The following is a 22,916-nucleotide window of genomic DNA, read 5'->3' on the forward strand; positions in this document are numbered from 1 at the left end:
GGCTCATCCCATAGCCATTCATTTCACTGTTTAAGCTGTTCTTTCAATGGGATGGTGAATGAAGCAAGTTGTGGTAGGAATTCAGCAAGTTAATTTGCCATTCCGAGGACTCTGCATACATCTGCCACACTCCTGGGCTCTGGCATATGCAGAATAGCACTAACTTTGTTTGGATCTGCTTCCAACCCTTTTATTGTGATTTTGTGTCCAATGAAAAGCATTTCAGTCTTAGCAAACTCACATTTTTCATTTAGTGTAAGTCCCACTACTTGTAGTTTTTCCAGTACTTTGTGCAGACGCTGGTTATGTTCAAATTTATCTCGCCCAAAGACTAGGATGTCATCTACATGACATATGATGCCTCTGAAATCCACCAGCAGCTGTGACATTTGTCTCTGAAAGTGTTCTGGTGCCGATGCAATGCCAAATCCCAAATGGAGTAATAAATGTGGTGAGAGGTCTTGATTCTTCTGTAAGGGGAATCTGCCAGAAGCCTGATCTTGCATCCAGTTTTGTAAATACTGACAACATTGCCAAAGACTGAACTACCGCTGGAAGAATTCGACGCTCTCTCTTGACCCACTTGTTTAGATTTGTCAAGTCCACACAAATATATATCTTTCCATTTGCTTTAGGAACAACGACCATTCCTGCGCACCATTCTGTGGGGCTGCTCACTTTTGAGATTACACCCATTGACTCCATTCGGTCAAGTTCTTCTTTCACTTTCATTCTGAGGGGCATGGGAACTCTACGGGGTGTTGACAATGCGTATGGTATCGCCTCTGCAGCTCTGATATGGGTCTTTCAGCAATCCTAGGCTGCTGAAAACTGATGGGAATGCCCTAATGTAGTCGCAGTCCTGTAGTGTGACTGTTTCCATTCTGTGAATGAAATTTAAGGCCTCAATAGCGGGAAGACCGAGAAGGGATTTTGTGAGTTTGTTTACAACATACACTTCCTGTGTATTGTACGTCCTGAGTTTGTACGTCTGACACACAACTGCGTAATGGCCCTTTTTCTTACATTTCCGGCACTCAGCATCTTCTGCTGGGCAATCTTTCCATGAATGTGTCTTTCCCAGTCCACATCTACCACAGTCTTTTTGTATTGATTTTTGTTTCCTTTTATCATCTTGATATCTGCCCTGCCTTTTATACTGGACCATTTTATTGCTTGTAGCATGACCTCTAATTGCATCCATATTCAAACTGTGAGTGACTGGTGTGTTTGTTCCGTGTAACACTGCTTGTTGTTTCTTTACTGTGTCGTTTTGGCACACTGTTTGTATAGTTTTTGCTAATGTTAGCTCTGGGTCGAGTTGTAAACGTTCTGACAGTCTTCTGTCTCTGATGCCTACAACTATCCTGTCTTGGATTAATTCTTCTTTCAATGTGCCAAAATTACAGTGTTCTGCCAGCTTGTGTACTGCTGTTATGAAAGTCTCTACATTTTCGCCACTGTTCTGGCATCGCCGATTAAACTGAGCCGTTCAAATATGACGTTGTGTTTGCAGACACAGTGCTGTCTGAATGCCTCCACCACAGAGTCATATGTCTTTCTGTCTGACTCACCCAGCGGTAATAGAGTGAAGATATCATCTGCTTCATCTCCCATGGCATATAACAAGGAGTTGATCTGGTATTCCTCAGTCTTTTCACTCAATCCAGACGCTAGACGAAAGCGCTCGAACCGTCTGATCCATCTCGGATAATCCGTTTGGAGAAATCAAACGGCTCCGGATGCAATATTTGCACTGCTGCAACAGCCATCATGCTTTTTTTTGTTTGTTTGTTTGCTTGTTTTTTTGTTTTTTCCGTGGTTCTCGGTCACCTAATCGCTAGGTTCACTTCTGACACCATGTATTATAATGTGTGTGTGCTTTCTTAATAACCACGCAGTACACCGTCATGTCCAACGCACATGGTGAACATCCATTTATTTTCTTAAATCCAGGGTCTCCGATTTTTGAGAAATGCTTAATAAAACTGGATCGGGCTGAATAATAAACAAAAATCTAAACAAACACATAGCCAATGAGCAGAAAGCGGCGGGGCTTGTCAATATGTGGCGAAGAGCGTGTTCAGTGTGCTTGTGTGACATTAGCAGAAAGTAGTTTTAACATGACATGGATTAAAACAAAGAAAGAAAGCGAAGAAAGGATTACCATAAGGCAAGAAGTAGGACCCGCTCTGAAGAGAACTGAAGGAGCAGGAAATTGGCCGCATATTCAAAGATTGGAGTTTCCCGAGTCAATAACTCCTGAGCTAAACGCTGTTACTACACAAATAATACCTCTTTTCTATCATAGTAATGTAGAGAGGCAGCTACAACCGTGTTTTGCTAGTAACAGAGTTTAGATCAGGAGTTATTGACTCAGGAAACGCCAACTTTACTTAAGATGCCGAGGCGCTTTTTTCCTTCTCGATAGGTGAGTAACGTTGGTTTTGCTTTGTTACACAGAACTAATATATGCTGTCCTTTCCATGATTATGTTTGTGTAATTTTTGCTTGTTTGTTTATCTGGAATCGTATTGTTCTTCCCTTCAGCTACGATAAAGACACATTCATTTCCATTATTTGCCTGGGTTACATATGTATGTGTGGGCAGAGCTATCAATACAGGGGTTGGACCCATTTGGGTTAGGGGTGTGTTTATTTTGGTGATTTCAAATGTCGACATTGGCTTTCAAACATCGGAGACCCTACCTTTAACTTATCTCTTCCGTCTCCCCCACATATCTCATCATTCCGTGCTCTTTAGTGCATTGCTCTGTAATGCAGTCCCTATTGCTACAATAATCTAGGGCTACTTCAGAAGAATTTACGCAGCTATCCGTCTCTCTCTTCACCAATTCAATATCTTGGTAAAAATGAAACAACTCTGGACTGTCAGGACCATGCCTGGACATTTTACCTTTTGGAACTTTAGGGGGCATTCTGGCTTGTGTTTTGCATCTTGTGCCATGTGTTTTTGTTTACGTTTGTTTTTATGTGTCTGCCCCGCCCTAGTCTTGATTCCTTCCCACTTCTGTACACCTGTTCTTTATGCCTCTAATCGTCTTCCCTTTCTATCTCGGCAATGCGGAATCCTCGTCATTGTGTTGTTTCCATGTTCTCTGTTTTGTGTCTCTGTCTAGTGTCTTTTGAGTTTTGGTTTCTTTTCTTTTCCCCAGTGTTTTCTGTGTTTTTTTTTTGTTTTTTGTTTTTTTTGTCTTATGTTTTATTTAAATAAATCAAGTTTTTAGCTAACCCCTCATTTGGGTCTGGGTTTTTATCTGTAAAGGAACCCTGTTCTCTGATATGGACAGAATTAAGTGTTGTGACATTGCATAAGTTTATCAAAAAGGTGCTATGTTGAATATGTGCCTTAATCAAAGCGAAAGGTGGTCGAATTAACTATTCAAGTGTATGACTTTTGTTTGGATAGGCAGTGTATTATGCTGAGCTTCAACAGCCATTTATTTCTGCACTGGAGGAACTCTGTACTTTTTATTTTCACGTATGTTGCTTTAACCAGCTGCTAACACCAGGTGTTCCACCTCCAGCAACAACATCCACTCAGTTGCATTAGTCCTATATTGTATTCACCTGTCACTGGCTTTGAATGTAAAAATCATTTTAACTGCATATTGCAGCATACCTTTAATACAAAGAGTGAAAAGTACAGCTATAGAACCCTACTCTCTTTCACTCTTTTTCATCTCTTTCTCTGTCATCTTTTTTATTGCCCTGTCCCCAGGATGAGCTTCTGTCTCTGCTGGGTTATTGTGATGGCTGGGCTTTTGATGTATGTCTCTGTGACTTGCTGATGGTTTTATCTGCTGGAAGCTCTAAGGGTTTAGGGCTGTAGGGCCATTAACTCTCTGTGACTAAAAGGGAACCATATTGCAGGAATCCATATTACCAACCTCCTGTTGCCTAGATACAGTCCTGCACCATTCCTGGGTTATTTTAAGCCCTTTAAGGAAATACTTGTTTGTGGAGAGGTCTGTGTGTGTTTGTATATGTCACAAATGTGAATTTTGACACCGCATACAGCATTGTCTCTTGTTTAGTGCCAGTCAAGAAGAGATGGCTCTATGAAGTGTTTATTGACTACTACATCATGTTGCACTTGGTATTAATCTATACTCCTATTTTCTGCAAATGGATTTATACCTGGCAGAAAGGTACATACTTCTTATATTAATTGTAATAATTCCATAGGTATCTACCTTGCATTTGAACACTCAAACTCTTCAAATATCTCCTCTCATATCTCAAAAACCTTTTGTTTCAATAAATGCAACTTTGACATACACCAGCAATTTAATGGTTGATAACACTCAAATTCTGTTCAAGGATCACATTAACGTGATGTGTAAATATCTGTAATAAATGTATTTAAAGCTTAATGCTTAGTAAAAAATAACACACTTTTAATGACACAACTTGTCTAACCTTTTCTGAGGTATTTACTTTCTTATTACTTTAACTATAGCCATCCTATGTATATAGAACAGGCATACAGTATTCTCTGTAAGTACTGTATGGTGGCTCTTTTATAAAGTTAAATGAGACAATTACCCCACATACATTGTAGGTCTATTCTTTCTATAGCACTTTTAATGCTGGTTTTGTACAGGGTTTTGTTGCTGTTAAATGCTGTTAAATTCAAATGTGTTTTCTTTTTTCCCAACAAATGTAAAATAGTCTTGAAATGTCCATTAGGATGTTTATGAAAAACCATTTACAAATGTCTGCACCAAAACAATAACTTTTCTTAACTTATCTATTAATATCTGCATTGTCTCCACAGATGTAAGTACATACATTAGTTTATTTTAGTAGTAGGACAAATTTGATTGTGCTGTCTAAATGACTCGAAATAGCCTTGAACAACCGCCACCAACAAACAAAAAACAAGTCAGAAAGGATCAATCACATTAACAGCTAACAGCATAGCAAAGGAAAACACAATTATATGTACACTTGCAAACAGTCAGAAGAAAGGTGAAAGTGCTTTTTTCAGTACTGGTTCTTTTGAAGTAAATCATGCTTTTACCTAAATATTAAACTTGTCATACACTGTTTCTTCACTAATCAATGACCAGTCGTTGAGGCAGGGGCATATTTTACAGTGGGGAAAGGGGAGAGGTATATTTCTTCCCCAATAAAAAGAACTGGCTATTAAAATCATTCATATATGCCCATGCAGTCAGGTATTTAATATACATTTTCTTTTTTCTGATGGTACTATTAGCCGGGTTAAATAACAGTGCCCTGTCTCAAAAGAGGGCTGATTGTCCAGTTCAATGTGGCTCTGTATGTTTAAAACCTTGCAAGTAGTAGCGCTGCATTGATATTGAAAAAGATGTCAAATATACAGTACCTTACAATCATTGCAGCATTCCCAAATACAGAAAAAAAAGCAAACAACCTTGCTTGAGCTTTCACTCATGTCCCATCAATAAGCTTATGAAAAAATAATGGTTTTGTGTAATTCACTAAAATGTGCATTTGATTTTTTGAAGCAGCATATACTGTATTTCTGTAGTCAGCAGTACAAATAGTCTGGCTACTCAAAAATCACTAGCCATAGATCTAATGGGGTTGTATCCTCTCTATTTGACTGGGCAGCTCAAACATGTCTGGCAAAATGCTTTTAAGAAACTGAGAAATAGTGTGCATAACACTTTCAGCAGCTTCTGAAATACCAAAACCAGTTCATTTGGCACCAAAACCATGCCATGATTAAAGTCATTTGTAGCTAATTTACATATCTTGAGGAGGAACCACTTCCTATTCATACTCTGCAGCAAAAGCAGGTACTGAAGATATTGCCGGCTTTATTTGGGGACTCTGCAACATTACTGCAACTGTAGTTGCTGCCATTGTTCACTTTCTCCCCAAAAGGTGTGATATGCTGTATACAAAGGTCTATGATTACAACGCAATTCTGTCTAGCAAAATGTATACTTGACTTTCCTAACAGAATTGTATTTTTCTCTTTTTTTGATAGTCCAAAACACACATCCAAACAGAGATCTTTGAGCCTGTGAGCTTAGAAAGCCAGGTTACCAGGTCGTCCATGGTTAATGCTAACTAAACTGGGGCAGAGCAGCCACAGTCTGCTCATAGGGTATTTCTTCTCAAAAGAAAGCTCTGGTCATTATCAATTGGATTTCATAGTAAAAATTACAGGGAACATTGTCCACTTGGACCACTACAAAGTGAGATTCATGCAGACATACTTTGCCAAAACTGGTGTTACAAAACTCAAGTGACCTACAGTACAGTATGTTCTCTTGAAACAGAAACAAAATTTAAAGGCAGATTCAGAGACAATTAAAAAGCATATTTGTTTTTACTTAATAAACATACATTGCATACAGAGTGTGTACATATGAGATAATTATTAATTAAGGGAAATCAGCATTCGTTCCCCAATGACCACTATTCTGTTAGAAAGAGGCTGTCGTGTTACTATCCACAGATCCACTTTTGATTCCCTGTGTAGTTTTTTTGACAGAACAATTTGTCCTACTTAGTGATGAGCTTCTTTATTTAAGTGGCTTTCTATCTGCTGGTTCAAACAGTCAACATGAATTCTCTGCCAGTGGAGTGTGGGCCATTCCCAGGGAGGTTGATATGCATTCGTAGGCATCTTCTAGACACTGCATTGACAGCGTCTCTGCTGGTGAAGCCCATGCCAACACATGAAACTTCTGGCAATCAACATTTACATAATTGTGTGTTCTGAATGAAATTCAGAATCAATACACCATCTAGGCATCTCTGCATTGAGCAATTGCAGGCAGAAGAATCACTGTTTGTGGATTAAAAAAAAACAGGCAAGCCTTAGTATGTGGTATGATGATGGATCCCTCTTCCTGTCAGTGACATAGAAGATCCACAGGTTTGTTGGGGCAATTTAAACTATTTTGCAAGCCATTCGCTTTTCTGCCTATTCCGTGTATCAACACGGCCATCTTGTTTTCTTAATCTATATGATTTACTTGAAAGTTCAGTTTTTTTCAATAAACATTGTCCAATCATGAGTTGAGCTATAAAGATATCAAGTTTCCCAATATTACAGACCATGGTGCTCTTAGTTATTATTAACCTGCTACTCTCTGCTGTCATGCTAGCAGTGGCTACTTTGTCCTTTTGCTCTTTGCTAGTAGCCAAAGCCCTCCTCCATAAAACATAAGTGACACAACATGTGCTGTGTAGGTGCTTTGATAAACAACCTTACAGCAAAACTGAAAATAAATGTGGTCAGATTAGGAGACAATATTGAGCTCTTTGTTTTTATTCACTCATTCATTTTGTACCACTTATCTGAACTATTCTCAAGTCACGGGGAGCCTGTGCCTATCTCAGGCGTCATTGAGCATCAAGGCAGGATACACCCTGGACGGAGTGCCAACCCATCTCAGGGCACACATACACTCTCATTCACTCACGCAATCACACACTACGGACAATTTTCCAGAGATGTTAATCAACCTACCATGCATGTCTTTGGACCAGGGAGGTACCGGAGTACCCGTAGGAAACCCCCCGAGGCACGGGGAGAACATGCAAACTCCACACACACAAGGCGGAGGCGGGAATCGACCCCCCAAGCCTGGAGGTGTGGGGCAAACGTGCTAACCACTAAGCCAGTGACATCAGCACATAAGATTAACTCAGGGAAGTCCACAATAAAGGCTAACATACAAAAATACATTACAGTCTGCACAGTTACCTCACTAAACACCTGGGATGAAGATGAACAGCTAATGTGCCACGGGCCTCATCATCAAACAACAGTTCCTGACTAGAGTAATGGAATAAAATGTTAAAAAAGCACATGATGTTGAATCAGATGTTTAAATACCTTTGTTCATATAATACAGATTTTATACACATTTAAACACTTATGTTTTTTTTTTGCTTTTTTTTTTTGATTAAGCATTTTGACCATTTTTTGTATGAAGCTATTTAAAGCAGTATGATATGGCTTGTTAGGTCAACGTAGCTGTAAATTACAATACAAAGTAATATATAAACACTAAAAAACAATAAAAATTACAGTATATAAAACTATATGTTGTCTTTTGTTACACAAAACCACAATATACAATACAATTTCAAAGCACTAAAATTCACAGTAAAATTCCCAAAAACACTTTGGAAAAATATGATTGAGTGACATCAATTGCAATCCTTTTTTAGATAAGCAGATTGTTCCCTCATAAAAAAAAGCAATAAGTACAGTCTTGTTCCACATTTTTTTCAGTTTCTTTTGCTTTTTTGCTAATTGTCACAATTCCATGACCGTTTGTTAAACTATTTTCTCAAAATTCTATTCTATTTTCTCAAATTCACACTATTGTGTTTGTCAAGCTGTGTTTTTCATTGTGCATTTGTCTCTAAAGAATCCTTGCCTTTTGCTGCTTTTAAAGGACTAATCGTTCTGCAGAAGGTTCTGGACACAGCAGCAGAGCGGAATTGGCTGGTAACCTCAGTGAATGTGGAGACTATGACTGAGGCATCTTTCCTCAAAGTCTTTCAGGACCAAGACAAGAGAAAGGAAGGCGAGATCATAATTGATTGTGAGCCGGAGCGTCTCAGCTCCATCCTGAAGAAGGTAATCAGTCATTCTCTCCTCCTAGTTTTAGGAAGAGAGACATATCTACGACTTTAGTCACTTGCTGAAACAGTTTTCTTAGTTATTTGCGGAAGTGGAGTCAAAAAAGGATCATTATCAGGAATATGATGAGATGATGCTATTTCTTCATGTGAGCCATTGCTTGTATTACAATACAAAAAAATGTTTTTATTTCATTATTTTATTTATTTTTTATTTTGTAGTTATTTTAATAATAACTTATCATTATTTTTTTTAATTGTGTTGTTTATAAAAAAAATAATCACTCTTATCACCTTACTGTGCACTGGCAGGCATACTACTTTAAAATGTCATTCATAATGTTCAAAAAGAGCCTGTGGCAAGGTTTACTAGTTAAGATCTAGTGAGATAATGAGCATGCCAGTGACATTTGGAGTTGCAATTCCCCTCATCACCTTTTGTCACCTATTCTTCACAAGAGTAAAGAAGCTTCCTGAAACTACATTTAACAACAACTCACCTTCTGGGGATTAAGTGGTTACTGATGATGAATTAATATATGCATGAATACATAGAATTTGAGCCAGCTCTAATTCTCTTTTGTGGCTCAATATGATATGGCATCCAGTAATCTTTGTTTGTTTATTGGTGTAATTTCTGTAATAAATTCTGTAACACTCTATTGAGGTCATTAGGGATAAATTTTCTTTTAAGTTCATTTGAGTTTCAAGTTAGATTTGGCTTTGTCTGGCTAGGAGGTGGCCTGAAGAAAAAGCTTTATGAGGTCATTATTAATAAATAATGCCACTGTCCGTTATGCCCACAAGCAAGGTTAGGTGTTAGGAGGCACCATTACATTAGAGCTGGCTCAAATTCTATGTATTCAAGCATATATTAATTCATCATCTGTAACCACTTAATCCCACTCATGGTTGAGGTTTTGTTCACCACCAGTGTTGAGCTGATTCTGTATTAGTAGCTCTTTTTTAAGTGTATATGATTTGGTTACACATTTACTAAAACTAATAGTATAAACTATTCCATGTTTCCGTCATACACATACATATACATATATACTGTACATACATACATATACATACAGTATAACTACATACAGAAGAATCATCACTTCATTGCTTCAATCAACTCATCACTTAATTAGGAACCCTTTGCTCTCAAAACCCAGTTTTTCATAGCATAAAATGTTGCAATCTGCTCACAATAATCCTATGAGATAATGGTCTACCATCGTGGAATTCCCACTGATTTTTCAGGTCCACTTTTACGCAGTAAATCTTCCATTCATCCAAATCCCAAAGGTGTTCAATTGGATTCAGATCCTATGACTAGGATGCCCAGTGAAGAACATTATAATAAATAAATCATTAATATGTTCCAGAAAGCAGTTTTAGAGAACATTTTATGCTTATATATTCTGGAAATAGCCAGTAGAAGATGGGTTAATTGTTGAGTTATTGGTATTTACAGGCCAGAATTGTTATAAGAAAACATTCCCCACACAATTACACCACCATTATAACACCAACCTGGACTGTTGACACAAGGCAAGCTAAGAACACTGATTCGTGGAAACGATGCTACCATATGTATACCTCAGCAGAAATCAAGATTTCTCAGACCAGACTAAATTTCTCTAGTGTTTAGCTATCTAGGTTTGCTGAGCCTGTGTAAACTATAGCCTTAGCTTTCTGTTTTTGAATGACATAAGTGGAATCAGACATGGAGTTCTGCTGTTTTAGATAATCCAGCTCCAGGTTTGATGTGCTATGCATTCTAAGATGCCTTTCTGCTCACCACAATTGTACAGAGTGATTATCTGAAATATTATAGTCTTTTTTCCCCAGATGAAATCAGTTTGGCCATTCTGACCTCTCTCATCAATAAGGGTTAGGGTTAGGGTTAGGGTTAGATACCAAATGAGATTAGAGATCACCAAATGAGATCTCAGGGGTTATGACCGCTTGATTGTTGTTACCAGATGGGCAACAACAATCAAGCGGTCATAACCCCTGAGATCACATTTTCCCAATTATAATGGTTGTTTGAAGAATTACCCTAAGCTGCTGACACATATCTACATGATTTTTTGCATTGCACTGCTGCCACATAATTGAATGAATGAGTGGGTGTACAGGTGTTCCTAATACATTTCTGTGAGTATATATGTTTGTATGTATGCATGCATGTATTTATTTCATACACACAAACGCACGCACGCACGCACGCACGCACGCACGCACGCACGCACGCACGCACGCACGCACGCACGCACACACATTTATTTAAATTACCCCACAAGCTCACATCCTCTGCTTATCTATCTCTTTCTTATATACCCAAACTTGTACAGTGATATACAGTATTTTATGCACAATAAGGCGCACCTAAAAGCCTTAAATTTTCTCAAAAATCGGCCATGCGCCTAATAATCCGGTGCGCCTTATGTGTGCACTGAGTTCCAAAAATCTGTAAAAATGTTGTTGTGCGACTTTGGTAAGCGCTCTGCTTGATTGACTGTCAGACCATTTCCAACTGATACAGGGACGTAATACATACACTACAACAACTGCAGAACAACATTTGTTTCTTCCTAACCATTATGCGCTTCACACTCCACATTCACAAGGAAGACCATCCCTCGTCCCGACGACCAGTCACTCTGTCTATCCACGGCCGACGTGAGGAGATCTCTATGCAGAGTTAACCCACGGAAGGCTGCTGGACCAGACAACATTCCTGGCAGGGTGCTCAGAGAATGTGCGGAACAGCTAGCGGATGTCTTTACGGACATCTTCAACATTTCCCTGAGCAGCGCCGTTGTTCCTACGTGCCTCAAAACTACCACCATTGTTCCTGTCCCAAAGAAGTCTACAGTGTCTTGCCTCAATGACTATCGTCCCGTTGCACTCACACCCATAGTTATGAAGTGCTTCGAGAAGCTCGTCATGAGGCACATCAAGACCCAGCTACCACCCTCACTTGACCCCCTACAGTTCGCGTATCGTCCAAACCGCTCCACAGACGATGCCATTACCACAGCCCTCCACTTAGCCCTCACCCATCTGGACAATAAGGACACTTATGTACGAATGCTGTTCATAGACTTTAGTTCAGCATTCAGTACAATCATCCCTCAGCACCTGATTGGGAAGCTGAGCCTGCTGGGACTAAACACCTCCCTCTGCAACTGGATCCTGGACTTCCTGACTGGGAGACCTCAGTCAGTCCGGATCGGGAACAGCATCTCCAGCACCACCACACTGAACACTGGAGCTCCTCAAGGCTGCGTGCTCAGTCCACTGCTGTTCACTCTCCTGACTCACGACTGTGCAGCAATGCACAGATCGAATCATATTATTAAGTTTGCCGATGACACGACCGTGGTGGGTCTCATCAACAAGAACGACGAGTCAGCATACAGGGAGGAGGTGCAACAACTAACTGCCTGGTGTAGAGCCAACAACCTTTCTCTGAATGTGGACAAAACTAAAGAGATGGTTGTGGACTTCAGGAGAGCACAGAGCGACCACTCTCCGCTGAACATCGACGGATCATCTGTAGAGATCGTCAAGAGCACCAAATTTCTGGGTGTTCATCTAGCGGAGAACCTCACCTGGTCACTCAACACCAGCGCCATCACCAAGAAAGCCCAGCAGAAAACCACCAAAACCCACCAAGAAAACCACACACTGTTTTGCACACACTTCTGCTGTTTTTGCACATATTGGACAATATCTCAGTCATCTGCTGTTTTTTGCACAACTCTATATATAATCCAAAGGACCTGCTGCTAAGAACCTGCTGCTGTTCATTCTTTTACTGCACAAAATATTGTTTGAACATTCAGTATTTACACCGGTCGGTCGGCGCTGTTTCTGTTACTGTTTATTGTCTTTTGTGTATTGCATTTTTTGTACTTTTTGTATTGTCTTGTAACTTAATGTCTGCACTGTTTTTTGTCCTGCACTGTCTTTTGTCCTGCACTGTCTTGCTTGTCTTGTCCTGCACTGTTTGCACCAGGCTGCACAGTTGCACTTTATGTGGCTAAGACTACTTACATGTCCTTAGCCCTGTCTTTGTTTTATGTAGCACCTTGATCCTGGAGAAACGTTGTCTCATTTCACTGTGTACTGCAACAGCTATATATGGTTGAAATGACAATAAAAAGCTTCTTGACTCTCTTGACTCCAGTCCAGTAGGTGGCGGTAAATGCACCTTAAGTTGGTTTGCCATCCGCCAATAAAAATCAGATGCTTACGAGGCACAATTCAAACTACAGGCTATCAGTTACACAGTTGTAAATGGGAATAGAGCTGCGAAAGAATTCAAAATAAATGTATCTATGGTTCGAAAGTGGAGGAAGCAAGAAAATGTACTGCTCCAAGTTAAGAAGACAGTAGATTTTGATGAATTTGTGTGAGAAGATTGATTAAAATATAATGTGTGTGTTGTTAAATAAATAAATAAACTCACAGTTTTGTTTCTGTTACCTTTTTTGTAGACCGTATGTTTTAGCATGCGCCCTATAATACGGTGCGCCTTATGTATGGGTTAAGTACAGAAATAAAGCCCGTAATTGAGACTGCGCCTTATAATCTGGTGCGCGCGGTGTGGAAAATACTGTACATTTAAGCATATTATGGATCTGTTGAATTGATTTCCCAAAAGAGTCAGCAAAGCACACAGGGCAGATTGAAGGGTTTAAAGTGTTAATATACACCCCCTCCTTAAGTTCATGACTCATACAACCAATATTTCCAAGAATATATAGGGATTCTCTCTACCACAAGAAATGTCTGACTTAATTTTTCCTTAGAACTTATCATTCATCATTTTTTTCATACAAGTTTACTTTTTTATACATTTTTCATTATCTTGATTTTTTTAACAATAATTTTGTTTGATTAGTCATTCAGTTTGTATCAGTTAGTTATATTCTTTTGAAATTGAGTTGTTTTACCGTTTTCTCTATTGTAGATTGTAGAACTGGGAAAAAACGTTAAGAACTATCACTACATACTGGCAAATCTGGTAAGTAAAATGCATGATTGTTTCTGTACATGCATGTAACTTTACAAGAACCATAGGTGACCATAGGTTAGCTTAACAGGATTTCACAGTTCAACAAAAAGCCTCAAAACCATTTAGATGAGGCCACTTAGTAATTTGCATAATATGAAAAATATCATTTTCAGTATTTGTTATGTAGAACAAAGATTTGTCTTTTTTTTTAAGAGCACTCCTTTGCAAAAGTTCTAATTTCACAAATCCAGTTATGTGATTTTATATGATTATGTGCCATTCAACAAATTGTTTAGTGAAAATTCTAAATGTGCAATTTAATGGCAGAACAATAGCTGAAGCATAAAGTGGACAGGGGCAAAGAGAGCAAGAGTGGGTGAGACTTTGTGGCAGCTAAATTTCAGTGCCAAATGCTTTTCTCAAAAACATATTTACATAGGTAAGAGATTTACTTGATAGAGATTGACTTGATATGCTCCACTAGATACATGTATACAAAATATTGCTAAAGGTATGTGGACAACTAACTAATCACACCCATAGGCGCTTGTTAAACATCCTTTTAAAGATTTAGATCTGCCAATCTGCCACCCCCTTGCAGTTATAATAACCCCATTCTTCTGAGAAGGTTTTCCACTAGATACTGGAGCATGTCTGTAGGGATTTGTGCCCATTCAACCACAATAGCATTAGTGAGGTCAGGAACTGATATTGGGCAAGGAGGGCTTGTATGCAGTTCATCCCAAAGGTGTTTAACTGAGTTGAGTTCAAGGTTGCTTGAGTTCTTCCACACTAACCTTGCCAAGCTATGTCTTCATAGACCTCACTTTCTGAAAGAGAAAATGTAAAGCTAGAAACCGTTTAGGCTATATGGCTTAGTTACATTGGATAGATTCCTTAATGATACAGAAAGACATTCTGTCCAACATGAACTTTTATTAGTTTATAAAGGACAAGAAATATGTAAATTGTACTCAAAATTGGGTTGGAATATTTTTTAAACTAAACTGCCAAACACCATCATGGTTTTTGGAGTTCACAAAATCTTTTCAGATATGATGAAATTTAATACTCCAGGAAACTGCTTTAAGAAAATAGTATAAATGGCAAAAGAGACTTTTGATAGATTTCATATTTTATATTTTATTTGTTCTTACCCTTTCTGTAGTATGTTGAAATAATGTAGGAATGTAGTTTTCGGATTTCTAAAATTGTCGCTTGGGAGGCTACCTACACATAATCAGGATGTAATATTTTTGCGAAATTTACTATGTACTGTAATCATACAGCTAAAGAATTAAGTGCAAAGTGATGCAGTGAATAAGTGTGGATTTGTATGCAGTTTACTCTGTGATGACTGCCCAAACCATGCTGGTGGCAAAAGTACACACATCCTTTACTCACGTAGAAGTACAGATACTCATTTTTTGAAAGACTCCAGTAAAAGTAGAAGTAGTGACTACACTCTTTTACTCAAGTTAAAGTAAAGAAGTATGGGCTCTGACATGTACTTAAGTAAAAAGTCGCCGTTACTACTACCTGTTTAGTGTCATGCTGGTAACTGGACGTCATGTTTTATTTATATGTGTGTGAGTGTGTGTGTGTGTGTGTGTGTGTGTGTGTGTGTGTGTGTGTGTGTGTGTGTGTGTGTGTATGAATATAAAATTTTGGAGTGTGCTGATAGATATTTGTGTTCATCAGCCACAAGAGTGTTACGAAAGGCAGGCACTGATGTAGGTGAGGTAGGGTGGAGTCAGCGTTCACATTCATCCCAAAGGTGTTCAGTAGGGATGAGATCAGAAAACAACCACTTGTAGTAGGAAAGGTCAGGTGACCCAGTACTTTTGGAAATATAATGTATACCAAGTGTATCACCAAGGCCATATCCCAAACTGTAGGGAGATTCCAGCTCTGTCCTTGAAAACAACTCAAAATTATTGTGATGTTTTACAAATGACAAAATTAATGTTAATTAAATTAAGCACTTCGTGTTTTTTGGGTTGACACCAGGGGCGGTTCTAGGATTTCAGCTTTAGGGGGTTTTAGCCCTCAGTGAGAATTTAAAACAAGAAGAGTTCTATATTATATATTATATGACAACTCTGGTAATAAGAATAGTGACATTTCACTGCTTTTGGTTGCCGTCTTTGCGTCTTTCCGCCGATTAACGTTATAGATAAACGCCTCCTGCTCTGACTGTGCGTGCACGCTGCGCGTACCTGTGCTTTTCTGTTCAGATAAAGCAGACAGCTGAAGACGCACTTTTGAAAGACTACAACACACGCATGTAAAAGCAAAGTTAAAAAAAATCGCTTTTGGATCAAACTGATAAATAATTTTCTTTCCCATCGATGACATGTTCTGCATTTTAACGTAATTTTTATTGTTTATTTATGAAAGTAAAAATTATACTTATAGTTTTAAAAACAGACTAGAACCGTCCATGGTTGACACAATTCGCAACACATTCGCCAGGAATCCTTTTTAACGCCAATTATTTCAAATATCTCCCTCATATATGGCCATGTGTGTTCAGGAATATCCTGGTTGTTAGAAGTTTTAACATCGGTGACTCCCTCTGAATTAACATTAGCCATTCCTTTTGTAGGCGTGCTGCTCATTGTTAGCTCCGCTATCTTTAGTCTATGTCTGATAGCCAGTAAATAACAGTCACATGGGGAAAAAGCCTCACAATGATAGGATGATAGGCTGGAAACAGCACTCAATGAGAAGAAATAATACTAAAAGTAACGAGTCCGTTTTGAAAATGTAAGAAGTAAAAAGTACAGATATTTATGTAAAAATGTAATGAGTAAAAGTAAAAAGTTGTCCGAAAAATAAATAGTGGAGTAAAGTACTGATACCAGAAAAATGTACTTAAGTACAGTAACGAAGTATTTTTACTCAGTTACTTCCCACCTCTGATCCTGTGTTCCAAAAGTAGAATCTGGATCCTCCACCACCCTGACCAGTGTCAAGTGATTACCAATGATAAATGAATGAATGCCAATGAGAACATAAGCACATTGTGTTCAATACCTAATTCAGCTTCTCATAATGCATGTAGAGGAATGGAGACAGGAACATAGTTGTTTAGCACAATAAATAATTTTAGAAGATTACCTCTAACTGATTGTCCCAGTAAGGGAAGCTTTATGAATCAAAAGGTATCTACATTGTCACCAGTTTAAAAAAAAGCAATGCATCAGACTAATCAGTGAGATCTAAAGTGACTCCCAGTTGTCCTCCAGATTCTTTCCTTTTTTCCAAGCCTTCTGGAGCTATGATTCACTATGCAAAATTAGCTGTAGTTCTGTGCTTTTCTGCTTCCTTGTCCTTGAGCCTTGTCAATGCTGCAGACTTGTTAGTTCCCTAATTCCTTCAATAAGCATGGCTCTAGTTTCTTTTTAAAATAAGGTAAATAAATCCTACACTATTATAAGAGCAGTCTATGATGCCTATGTTCAATGTGGCACAATTTTATGTCTTTTTTGTTATTTTTTTCTCTGGTGTTGTGTTTTTTATTTGGAAAAACTGTCTTTGTTAGTTCAATAAAAGTTTCTCTCACTGCCACTTTGTGTCCATCTTTAAAAAAAAGCTCATGATTTCTCAAATTTTCATCCCAGATAATAAAAAACACGTCACTTCCTGTTATATTCTGCTAGGAGAACAGTGTGGCTTTATGAGTGTAGTGATGTGGAGGGTTTGAACAATGTGCTACGGGGCTTTGGATGTGTTTTACTTACTTAGACTTGCTGCCATTAGTGTGCTTATGTTTGCCTAGGGGCAGTGTCAGGGTTGTGTTACTATGTGTGTGTGTCTGTGTGTCTGTGTGTGGCTGTGATAGAGAGGTAGAGTGCCTTGTGAAAGTGTATGTGTTCCCAGGGACATGTTGCCTGCTGCTTCTACTAGGGAACAACACTTTTAAAGGTCAGAGAGCAAATCACACTCAGTGAGTGTGGCAAAATCACTTATGATCACACACTAAAATTTCTTCTTGAAGCAATTAGGTTGCATTTTGTTCCTTAATACATGGTAATTGCTAACCTGAGTGTTTTTAGAGTATAAAGAACACACAGAGATAATTGCTTTTTGGCCTAAAGTCATAATAATGCTGGCTGAAATACTTCTACTTTCTGGTTTTCCTGTTAGTGGTTGTCACAGCGAATCATCTGTTTACACCTAACTCTATGTTCGGCATCCTACTTAACCTACTCTTATCCTACTTATCCTACTCTCGCACCAATTAACTTCTTGTCCTCTTTCAACATATCCATTCAGTACAGTATATCTTCTCTTTTTTGCCTTCCTCTTGTCCTCTTACTTGGCAGCTCCATATCCAACATCCTTCTACCTATATAATCACTCTCCATCCCCTGCACATGTCCAAACCATCTCAATCTATCCTGAGCTGCCCATGCTCATCACTTCTAAAGAGAACCTCAACATCCTCATCTCTGCTACTGTACCTCCATTGCTGCCTCATTTCCTTTACTCACTGCTACAGTCTCTAACCCATACAGCATAGCTGGTTTCACTACTGTCTTGTACACATTTCCTTTGATTCTTGCTGACAGCCTTCTGTCACACAACACTTCTGACACTGTTCTCCACCCACTGCAATCCGCTTGCACAAGTCTCTTCATCTCTTTTCCACATTCCCCATTGCACTGGATAATTGACCCCAAATACCTAAACTACTGCACCTTCTCCTTCTTGACCTCAGCCCCCTGTAACCTCACTGTTCTACTTCCCTCGCTCTAATTCAAATGCATGTATTCTGGCTTACTACGACTTTAATTCCTTTTCTTTCCAGAGCGGATCTCCACCTTTCCAGGTGTTCCTCCACCTGCTCTCTACTCTCTCTACAGATCACAGTGTCCTCCACAAACATTATTGTCCACGGAGATTTCATCTGTCAACCTATCACAATAGCAACCAAGAAGGGACTCAAAGCAGATCCTTGATGTAGCACCACCGCCACTTTGAACTCCTCTTTCTGACCGACAGCACATCTTACTGCTGTCATACTCCTCTCAGACATATCCAGAACTTCTCTGATGTACTTCTCCGCCACTCCTGACATCCTAATACAGTACCATAGCTCTTTTCACCCTGTCACTAAATCCACAAAGACGCAGTGCAGCTCCTTCTGACCATCTCTGTACTTCTCCATTAATATTCTTAGAGCAAAAATTGCATCATTAGTGCTCTTTCTGGGAAGGAAGCCATACAGTTGCTCACAAATATCCACTTTCTTTCTTAGCCTAGCTTCCACTACTCTTTCCCATAGCTTCATTGTATCAGCAACTTTATTCCTCTGTAGTTGCTACAACTCTGCACCCTTGTTCTTAAGGATTGGCACTAGAATGCTTCTCCTTCATTCTTCATGCATCTACTCATGATCTAAAATCTTGTGGAACAATCTAGATAGAAACTCCTGGACCAACACTCTTGAAACTTTCCACTCTTGATCCACCTCAGAGCCTTCCTCACCTCATCCTTTCTAATCTTTTCTATTTCCTGCTCTACAATATCTATACAATATCACTTCATCATTATATATTTCCATCTCATTTTCCTCATTCATCAGCCCCTAAAACTATTCCTTCCATCTTCTCTGCACTCTCATCCTGTTAGCACCTTTCCATCTCCACTCTAATCACCCTTATCTGTTGTACCGCCTTCCCATCTCTGTCTCTGTTTCTTGCAAATCTGTACAAGTCTTCTTGGGTCTAACCTGGCATACAACTCATCATATACTTTCTATTTGGCCTTTAACCTCTTCACTCTGCACTGCAATTCCTTGTAATCCTGTTTATTTTCTTCTGTCCTTTTAAAGTCCCAGTTTAGTTAGCCCCTTCCTCTGAATGCTGTCCTATATCTCCTCCCTTCCATTTGGAAGCTCTTCCTGAACACCAAATACCTGTCTCAGCTTTTGTCTGAATTTCTCACAATATTCTTTCTTCCACTAGGTCTTCTTGTTTATCTTTCTCTCCTCTTCTTTCTGTCCACCAGATCATCTTACATCATCATCAGATGCTGCCTGGTAACACTCCTACTGTACCACCACATTGCAGTCACTGATCTCTCTCAGATTGCATTGTTCTACATAGAATGAAGTCTACCTGCATGCTCCTACCTCCACTCTTATATGTAACTCTATGTTCCTCTCTCTTCTGGAAATCTCTACAAACATTTTTCAACTGCTTAGCAAAGTCCACCACCATCTGTTCTATTATGTTCCTTTACTTAACAACAAACCTGCCCACCACCTCCTCATCACCTCTGATCCCCTCACCAACATGCCTGTTAAAGTTTGCTGCAATTACTACTCTCTCTCATCTGGGAATATCACCTCATCTAACTTACTCCAGAATCTCTCCTTCTCTTCTATCTCACAGCCTACTTGTGGAGCATAACTACTGACCACATTCAACATCACTTCTTTAACTTCTAACTTCAAAATAATTACCCTGTCTGACACTCTATTAACATCTAAAACATTCCTTACAAACATTCTTCAGGATCACTTCTTCCCACACCATAATAAAACAGTTTGTATCTCCCTCCAATGTACTTTGCTCCCATTCCACCTAGTCTCCTGCACACACAATACTGTATACTGTATCTACTTTACTTCTCTCCATCTTGTCTGCCAGATTTATACATTTTGCTGTCATTATACTAACAATATGTCACTATTCTCAGACCTATACACCTGCCTTTCCACATCTCTCTCTGTCTATGAAACATTCTCTCTCCGCTCCTTCCTCAACCAACAGTAGTCTAATTTCCACCAGCACCCCGTTGGTCAACAATTCTGGTGGCGGTCTTTGTTACCACGGGCCTCGACTTATCACTTATGGAATTTCGACTGACACCCTTCCTGATGCAACCATCGCTATTTATCTTGGCTTGGGAGTGGCAACTGAAGTCACTGGCTTGCAACGGCTAAATTGCTGCCTGAAGTATTCTCCCTGAAGTTGACCCACTTCCATGTTGTTGTAAAAAGGATAATTCAGAGTTCCCTTTCGTCGGAACTTCGTCGGAACTGCATCATGGCTGACACTATATGCTTAGCCACAGATTTAGCCCTCTGTGCCATAAAGCAGACAGCCCACACCATTCTCTGAAAATGTGCAAGGAGGCTGCTCTGGCATCACTGCACCCCAGGACAACCAATGTATTCAATTATATAGACTTCTGACTCATCTGGATGTGGCGGTTCTATCAAATCTCAGAGCCTACCTTTGGTGGTCCCCTTCATAAATCATTAGCAATCAATACCTTGGCTTGGGAATGCATATGGCAATTTTTTGTCTGGGAGTTGCTTTGCTCATGTCTGAGTTATCGATCCACTGTCCCCTGTTACTTTTCACATAGCCAAGGCTACGTCTGTATGCTGTCCACGATAGCTCACCTCACTGGGGTCCAAGAGAGGGTATGCTATGATAGCGTCTGCCTATTACCTCATTGGCCCACCTGAGTCTGGCATATGGATCTAATTTCCTTTCTGGACAGTGCTTCTTGAGGAACCTCCTTTCTCTTGCACAGGAGGCAATTCTCCACCCGTGCCACAAGATTGCTCCCTCCTGGTTGTGGAGACTACGTTAAACATTTACCTCTGGTGCATTTACCATTGTCAGGACCTAGTTCACTGCCCTGTTAGTACAGTGCTAGAGTTCCTGCAGACTCTTTAGGGGCCTATTGGTGGAGCAGGAGAGTCTGCTTCTGCTGTGTCGAGTTTGTTTTCTACATTTACATTTACAGCATTTGGCAGATGCCCTAATCCAGAGTGACTTACATTACCTCATTTTATACAGCTGAGCAAATAAGAGTTAAGGGCCTTGCTCAGGGGCCCAACATTGGCAGCTTGGTGGACCTGGGATCGAACTCACAACCTTCCAATTGGTAGCCCAACACCTTAACCACTAGGCTACCATATGCCCATTGTCTAAGCACTTCGTGTAAGTCCTATTCCTTTTTTCTGCTTTGGCAGTCACAACAAAAGCAATCCACTCTCCAAGCAGCGCCTTGTGCTGGGTAGTGGTAACTAACTTCTAGGCCTATGAGGTGGGCTGTATAGCTTTACCTTTTCGGATTATGGCTCACTCCACAAGGTGTATTATGTTGTCCAGAACTCTGGCTAGGGGTTTTCCCCTCCAGGATACTTGTGCTGTGGTAGGCTGATCCTCTCTGCACACCTTTAACAGGTTCTATTACCTGGACCTGGACCCCTCTCCTGGAACCCTTTCCTGGTCCTGGGCCTTACAGGGCTAATGGTGCTCTGCTTCTGACTTGTTTGTCCTTTTTCAAGACCTCTGGAACAAACATTTGGATATTGTGACTTTTCAATGGACTGGAGTGAGAGGCATTCAGTGTACTGCCCATGTTGTTTACTCTGCACATCCATTGGCCTATTAATGCTAAAGTTAATCTTCCTACAGGAATCTCTGCAAAAATTAGTTTATAATTACATCCAACCATCACAATGTTATGAACGTGGGAAAAACCAGACCCAAACACAGGATGGCGAAATAAGTTGAATGGGTTCTATGGCTTAGATGTCAAGGAATTTCAACGGACGTCCCGTCCGTGGCTCCCGAAGTGGCAAATCCTGAGAAGGTCCAGGAGGGGGGGCGAGGAACACGGCGAGGTAGACGGGGGGATCAAGGACCATGGCGAGGTAGACAGGGGGAGCAAGGACCACGGCGAGGTAGATGGGGGGAGCAAGGACCAAGGCGAAGGCAGGTGGGGGAAGCAAGGCACACGGCAAAGGCAGGTGGGGGGAGCAAGGCACATGGCGAAGGCAGGAGGGGGGAGCAAGGACCATGGCGAAGGCAGGTGGGGGAGCAAGGCACACTGCGAGGCAGGTGGGGGGGAGCGACGTCCACAGCCAAGGGGGGGGGGGGCAGTGGGGGGGAAAAATCCTCCACCAAACAGAACAAATCCAAAGGGGCCAAATACAGGCCTGCAACATCCCCCGTGGACAGGAAGTGGGGCGGCATCCTCCACAGAACCCGTATGTGAAGCGACACCCCCCACCGGACAGGTGCGGGGCGATGTCACAGGACACCGAAAAAACAAAACAAAACATGGGATGGTGACATGGCCCACAACCAGGAAGTGAGGCAGCACCCCCCGCGGAGAAACCGGAAGCGAGGCGGCGTCCCTCACCGGAAAAATGCGGACCGATGTCACCAAAACCGCGAAGTCCAGGGGAAAAAAATCCAATAAGGAAAAAAAAGAGGCTCCCAATCGGCCGGTC

General features: G+C 40.3%; 1 protein-coding gene across 1 annotated transcript in view; it reads left to right on the forward strand.

The window, feature by feature from the left end:
* The window catches only part of gria1a (glutamate receptor, ionotropic, AMPA 1a), a 95,019-nt gene that overhangs the window by 23,891 nt on the left and 48,212 nt on the right, over positions 1-22,916 (forward strand). The window contains exons 4-5 of the mRNA XM_027135729.2: positions 8,436-8,620; positions 13,601-13,654. Coding sequence (XP_026991530.2) covers positions 8,436-8,620; positions 13,601-13,654 — 239 coding nt within the window. The remainder of the gene's footprint in view (positions 1-8,435; positions 8,621-13,600; positions 13,655-22,916) is intronic.

This window comes from Tachysurus fulvidraco, chromosome 17 (genome assembly GCF_022655615.1).
Source record: "Tachysurus fulvidraco isolate hzauxx_2018 chromosome 17, HZAU_PFXX_2.0, whole genome shotgun sequence".
NCBI lineage: Eukaryota > Metazoa > Chordata > Actinopteri > Siluriformes > Bagridae > Tachysurus > Tachysurus fulvidraco.